Raw genomic sequence first — 7,500 nt, forward strand, 5'->3', positions numbered from 1 at the left:
TTGTACTTATACATATAAAAAAGAGAGTAATAGTAGTGCAGAAGAAATAAAGGCAATTTGAAAAGCTATTAGATATGCTACTAGAATACAACATTCAACAAATAAATCACCTGCCAACAAGAAAGGAAAATACTTTAGACCTAGTATTTGTGAACGAGATGAATTATGTTAAAGAAATAATAGTTTATAATGCGAATATTTCAGACCATAATGTCATAGAATTAACAGTTCATTCCAAAGCAAGTGAAAATAGAGATAAGCAAGAAATGAAAAAGTGGGAAGGATATGGAAAATACAACTTCTACAGTAAAAATATAAAATGGTCAGAAATTAATGAAGAATTAAAGATTGGGATAACATTTTCGTAAGTGATGACATAAGGGTAAATACGGAGATATTATATAAAATATTGGAGAAAATAGTGGAAAAATATATACCGAAGAAGAAAAGTAAAAACATCATTCATGCATACCAAGAGACAGAGGGATCTTGTTCCAGAAAATCGAAAGTGGAAAAAAGGTCTTGCAAAAGAAAAAAATGCATGGAAAGTTATAGAACTAAAAAGTAAGATAGAAAATGCAGAACAAAAGATTATACAATCAAAAGAAAATGAAAAACGGGACTTGGTTGAAGAAAAAACCCTATTAAATATCAAGCAAAACCCCAAGCTATTATACTCATATGCGAAGAAGATGAATAAAAGAAGAATAGAAATAGGCCCTCTGAGAATTGAAGGGAGATTAACGAATGAAAAAAAGGAAATTTGCAACATACTGGCAGAACGATATAAGAGAGAATTCACCCCTAGAATAGATAATGAAGATAATGATTATAGAAGTAAGGATGAAAATAGTGAATATTTAGCTGACATAGATATTAATGAAGCTGATATTGTGCAGGCTATTAATGAAATTAAAAATGGAGCTGCTGCAGGGCCTGATGGAATTCCTGCTATTTTGTTAAAGAAAGTAGTTCATTCTATCGCAAAGCCACTTGCAATATTATTAAGACAAAGTGTAGATACAGGCAAGATTTATGATGAGCACAAATTAGCATATATTACCCCTACTTTCAAAAGTGGATCAAGACTAGAGGCAAGTAATTATAGGCCTGTGAGTCTAACATCACATATTATGAAAGTGTATGAAAGGGTAATGAAGAAAAATATTATGAAACATTTAATAAAAATAATTTGTAATAAAGACAACATGGTTTCGTACCCGGAAAAAGTACACAAACCCAACTGTTAGTCCACCGTGAGAACATATTCAAAAATATGAAAAGCGGAAATGAAACAGATGTGGTTTATTTAGACTTTGCAAAAGCTTTTGATAAAGTAGACCATAATATATTAGCGAAAAGAAAATTAGAAAACACATATCGTTGGATAAAGTAGGAAGATGGTTAAAAGAATTTTTACACAACAGAAAACAGATAGTTTATTGCAAACGACGAGAAATCGGATGAAGTTAAGGTATATCCGGTGTGCCGCAAGGTACGTGTTAGCTGCAATACTGTTTGTTATTATGATTGAAGACATAGACAATAATGTGAAGGATTCGGTAGTGAGTAGTTTCGCAGATGACACAAGAATAAGTAGAGAAATTACTTGTGATGAAGATAGGAACGCTCTACAAAGAGACCTTAACAAAGTATATGATTGGGCAGAGGTAAATAGGATGGTATTTAACTCTGATAAATTTGAATCAATAAATTATGGAGACAGAGAAAGAAAGCTATATGCATATAAGGGACCTAATAATGAGACCATCACAAATAAGGAAGCAGTTAAAGACCTTGGTGTGATGATGAATAGGAACATGTTATGCAATGATCAAATAGCAACTCTGTTGGCAAAATGTAAAGCAAAAATGGGAATGTTGTTACGGCACTTCAAAACAAGAAAAGCTGAACACATGATTATGCTTTATAAAACATATGTTCGTAGTCCACTTGAATATTGCAATATGATATGGTACCCACACTATCAAAGGATATTGCACAAATAGAGAGTGTACAAAGGTCCTTTACAGCTAGAATAGAAGAAGTTAAGGACCTAGACTACTGGGAAAAGACTACAATTCTTAAAATTATATAGTCTAGAAAGGAGAAGAGAACGCTACATGATAATTCAGGCATGGAAACAGATAGAAGGAATAGCAGAAAATATCATGGAACTAAAAATATCAGAAAGAGCAAGCAGAGGTCGATTAATAGTGCCCAAAACTATACCAGGAAAAATAAGGAAAGCACACAGGACATTATCCATCCACTACGCACCAGCATCGATAATGCAGCGTCTATTCAATGCGTTGCCAGCTCATCTGAGGAATATATCATGGAGTGAGCGTAGATGTGTTTAAGAATAAGCTCGACAAATATCTAAACTGCATCCCAGACCATCCAAGATTGGAAAGATGCAAAATATACCGGAAGATGTACTAGCAACTCTCTGGTAGACATTAGAGGTGCCTCACACTGAGGGACCTGGGGCAACCCGAACAAGATGTAAGGTCTGTAAGGTCTGTAAGGTCCTCTTCCTACCTCTCAAAGAGAAGAAGAGAGAGAAAGAGAGACAGAGAAATGAAGAAGGAGAAGAGAGAGAAGAGAGAGAGAGAGAGAGAGAGAGAGAGAGAGAGAGAGAGAGAGAGGAAAAGAAGCAAAGGAATGGAAGGGAGGGGTGGGACCTCCCTTCCTGCCCTGTGCCCCTTCTCCTCTTCCTACCTCTCACAGAGAGAAGGAGAGAGAGAAAGAGACAGAGAAAGGAAGAAAGAAGGAGAGAGAGAGAGAGAGAGAGAGAGAGAGAGAGAGAGGAAAAGAAGAAAGGAAAATGGAAAGGGTAAGGGTGGGGACCTCCCTTCCTGCCCTGTGCCCCTTCTTCTTCCTTCCTACCTCTCAAAGAGAGAAGGAGAGAGAGAAAAGAGAGAGAGAAAGAAAAGAAGGTGAGAGAGAGAGAGAGAGAGAGAGGAGAGAGAGAGAGAGAGAGGAGTAGAGAGAGAGAGAAAGAGGACAAAGGAATGAAAGGGAAGTGGAAAGGGAAGGGTGGGGGACCCTCCCTTCCTGCCCTGTGCCCCCTTCTCCTCTCCTACCTCTCAAAGAGAGAAGGAGAGAGAGAAAGAGAGACCAGGAAGAGAAGGAGAAAGAGGAGAGAGAGAGAGAGAGAGATGGAGAGAGAGAGAAGAGAGAGAGAGAAGAGAGAGAGAAAAGAGAGGAAAAGAAGCAGGAAAACGGAAGGGAAGGGGTGGGACCTCCCTTCCTGCCCTGTGCCCCTTCTCCTCTTCCTACCTCTCAAAGAGAGAAGGAGAGAGAGAAAGAGACAGAGAAAGGAAGAAAGAAGGAGAGAGAGAGAGAGAGAGAGAGAGAGAGAGAGAGAGAGAGAGAGAGCAAAGGAAAAAAAATTTTGGGAAGGGAGGGGGTGGGACCTCCCCCCCCCCTTCCCCCCCCCTGCCCTGGGTGCCCGCCTTCTCCTCTTCCTACCTCGTCAAAGAGAAAAGGAGAGAGAGGAGAGAAAGGCAGAGAAAGAAGAAAGAAGAGAGAGAGAGAGAGAGAGAGAGTGAGAGAGAGAGAGAGAGAGAGAGAGAGAAGGCAAAGGAATGGAAGGAGGGGTGGGAACCTCCCTCCTGCCTTTCGCCCCTTCTCCTCTCCCTACCTCTCAAAGAGAGAAGGAGAGAGACAAAGAGACAGAGAAAGGAAGAAAGAGAGAGAGAGAGAGAGAGAGAGAGAGGAGAGCAAAGCAAGGAATGGAAGGGAGGGGTGGGACCTCCCTTCCTGCCCTGTGCCCCTTCTCCTCTTCCTACCTCTCATAGAGAGAAGGAGAGAGAAAAAGAGACAGAGAAAGGAAGAAAGAAGGTGAGAGAGAGAGAGAGAGAGAGAGAGGAAAAGAAGCAAAGGAATGGAAGGGAAGGGTGGGACCTCCCTTCCTGCCCTGTGCCCCTTCTCCTCTTCCTACCTCTCACAGAGAGAAGGAGAGAGAGAAAGAGATAGAGAAAGAGACAGAGAAGGGAAGGAAGAAAGAAGGAGAGAGAGAGAGAGATGGGTGTTGAAATATTTCTGACTCACCTTTTTCGTCTCCATGATTATATTCACTATCTACTTATTTTTAAGCAGTTTTCGATGTTGAGTTGCAAAAGTACACAGGTGAATTCTGACTGGCCGTTTGTTGGTGCTGTTCCGTCGCATTCCAAGGGACGTTACGATCTCTTTGGCCCAGTCAATGAGGTTGCCTGAAGGATGGGTGTATGGGAAGCGGGGGGACCTCCCGTTTGCTGGAACCGGGTGGGGGGGCCGGTTACAGCAGACGAACGCCCATCCCGAAGCCAACCCCATAGTATGGACCAAACAGATCGCAACGCCTCCGGAATACGACGCAGCAGCATCATCTCGCAACCAGGCAAAATCCTTCTTCATTCAGTCTTGGGTGCTGTTTCTCCTGTTGCTTCCTTTAATTTTCCTCCTTTCCATTTCGTTCTCCTTAAGTCATTCTTCCTCTTCGTCCTATTATTCTTCCTCCTCGTCCTCTTCATCTTCCTCATCACATTCTTCCTCTTCGTCCTCTTCATCCTCCTCATCAAATTCTTCCTCTTCGTCCTCTTCATCCTCCTCATCACATTCTTCCTCTTCGTCCTCTTCATCTTCCTCATCACATTCTTCTTCGTCCTCTTCATCTTCCTCATCCCTTTCTTCTTCTTCATCACATTCTTCCTCTTCGTCCTCTTCATCACATTCTTCTTCTTCTTCAGACAGTTCTGACTCATCACATTCTTCCTCCTCCTCAGACAGTTCTGACTCATCATCCTCTTCATCATCGGATTCATCGGGAAACTTGGGATCTTCGAACAGCTTATCCGCGACGTCCTTGACGAAGTCCCTGAGAGTGTTGTATTCCTCTCTTTCATCAGCGTCACGTAGGATGTCGTTAGCGTAGTTGATCCTTTGCATGACTTCCTTCACTTGTTCTCGCTCTGCCTGAGACCCTTGGAACTTGTCAGGGTGGCTCTTGAGGGCCAGCTTCCTGTAGGCCCTTTCTATTTCCTTCAAAGCAGCATCCTCTGCAACGCCTAGGATGTCGTAGGGGCAGCCATGTCGTTCCATTCTTTCCAGGGTTTCGGCAGCTTCGATCAAAGCTTCCACATCTTCTTGATCTTCATCTACTTTCTCAAGATGGACCGTAGCTTCACCGTGTCTGCCCAGCAGCAAGAGACACAATGCCAGTCTTAACCTACAGTCCTCTTGATCTTCGTCCTTATCCAGCACAGCGAGGAAACAGTCACATGCTTCTTGCAGCCGTCCAAGCTTGCAGAAGACGTTCCCTTTCATTCTGGCCAAGTCAACACGTATCTGCGGGAAAAATGATTCCAGAGACTGGGCGTGTGTAATCTTTTCCAAAACAGCATCGAATTCACATTCGTCTATCATCAATGGAATAGAGTACCATATCGCCCGCTGCTCCAGAAACTCTCTTCCCTTGAGTGCCCTTTCATGGTTAGGACATCGGTCTAGAACCTGAGTCAAAATCATTTCAGCTTTTTCTAACTCAGCATCAAAGGCACAAAGTAGGGCAGACTCCACCAGAACATCACAGTCATCTTGATACTCGGCAGGTAAATTGTCCAGTATTTTTTGGGCCTCTTCCACCATTCCTAGAGCTGTGTGGCATCTCAACTCCTTGACACGACAATCCAACACATTATCGTAGTCCTTTGTTATAATTCCTAGGAAAACTATTGCTGTCGCAAAATCTTCCATCTCAATACAGCGATCAGCTTCTGCCTCCAGTACTTTTCTCCGATGAATTTCTACCTGTGCACATTTTGCTTCAGCCTCTTTAAGTCGTTCTTGTACCTGACTCAAGGTATCTTCCGCCTCTTTCAGATTTCCTTTGACTCGATTCAACTCAGTCTCTAGTTTCTTCCTTTCAGCTCGTTCGCTCTGGACGATTCCATTTTGATCTACTCGTTTAGCGATCTTGTCTTTGAGAGCCTTGTTCTCTGCAACCAGAGCGTTAATTCTGTTCTTTTTAGGTGCTTTTAAATCCTTCACTGAGGCCGCTTCCCGCTCACTCTCGGCTAATTTCTCCTTCAATTTCTCATTTTCTCGCTGAAGCTGCTGAACTCTATCTTCCAGAATTCGGGTCTTCTTCTGAGCCTCATTTCCATGATTTTTTTCGAGATCACGGTGTTTTGCAAGAGCAGACAATTCTTGCTGTGAGGCTCGCAGCTTCTCTTCGAGTTGTTTGGTCACCTGTTTCAATTTCTTCCTCTCCGCTTCATGATCCTTTACTTTCCCTTCCAGGTAACCACAATAAAAATCATTATCCGAAGTTTGACTCTCCATTTCTTCCAGTTTCTTTCGGTTCCTCTCACACTCTCTGTCTTTCTCTGCGAGTTGGTCCTTCAGATTGTCTAGTTCCTTTCCTTTCTGGATTAACGCGTCCTTATTCTCTTCCGTTCTCAATTTCAACTCGTTCTCTAGATCGTCATTCCTCTTGATAAGATCTGCTTCCTTGTCGTTGACCGCGTCAATTTCATGAACGAGGCTAGAGTTTTCCTCCTTGAGAAGGGATATCATCTCCGTTGAGAAAAAAACGTCGTCTTCGAGTCGGGCGATGGCGTCTCGGCAATTTCGGTTGGTTTTCTTTTCCTCCACGTACTTTGTATGTACATGTCTAAGAAGCCCTCCCAGAATGAGAGCCATCGCATTTCCTCCAATAAAGTATCCAAGGTTTTGGATAATATTAATTCCATTTACAAAAGATAACACTGATCCAGGACGGATCAGAGCCAATAAGTTGTTCACAAAAAAGTTAACTTTGCCAAATGCAAACATGGTTAGTGGTTACCCTTCTTGCAACCTGTTAAAAATGCTAGAAATAGAAAAAGCCGCTGAGCTTTGGGAACTCCAAGGAATCGTTATTTCGGCTCCAACACGATTCTTCTTTCTTCGATAGACTCCTCACGGAGCCTTCGAAAGCGCTTGGAGACATTGAAGGCATGGAACAGGAGGCTTCTGAAGGCGTCGAAAGCTTCGAAGATCATCTCAATCAAAACGACTGTGAAGATGAAAGAAATCAATGACTTCGACGGGCGATGAAGTTAGAAATTTTATCATTTCAACCACTGTGGATTATAACAAAAAAAGAATGAAAAATAATCCATAAATAAATAAATAAATAAATAACGAGTGTTTAACCTATTTTGATGAGAGATCTGTAAATTTCTGTATATATATATATATATATATATATATATATATATATATATATATATATTATATATATATATATATTATATTACACATCAATTATAATTTTTATCAGTTTATAATCTTTCTTGTTCTTTGTTTTTCCGAGATAGAGTGAACTGGATATTATACATTTGCAGCTTAATATTTGTGAATATATATATATATATATATATATATATATATATATATATATATATATATATATATTCACAAATACAACCACTGAGATTTGTAACAAAGAGAAAGTCATTGCACAGC

General features: G+C 41.1%; 1 protein-coding gene across 1 annotated transcript in view; it reads right to left on the minus strand.

Moving 5' to 3' along the window:
* LOC135203486 (dnaJ homolog subfamily C member 21-like) overlaps nt 1–7,500 on the minus strand; it is an 81,645-nt gene that overhangs the window by 4,431 nt on the left and 69,714 nt on the right. The window contains exon 2 of the mRNA XM_064233207.1: nt 4,695–6,758. Within this exon, the coding sequence (XP_064089277.1) occupies nt 4,695–6,758 (2,064 nt within the window). The remainder of the gene's footprint in view (nt 1–4,694; nt 6,759–7,500) is intronic.

This window comes from Macrobrachium nipponense, chromosome 36, assembly GCF_015104395.2.
Source record: "Macrobrachium nipponense isolate FS-2020 chromosome 36, ASM1510439v2, whole genome shotgun sequence".
Taxonomy (NCBI): Eukaryota; Metazoa; Arthropoda; class Malacostraca; order Decapoda; family Palaemonidae; genus Macrobrachium; species Macrobrachium nipponense.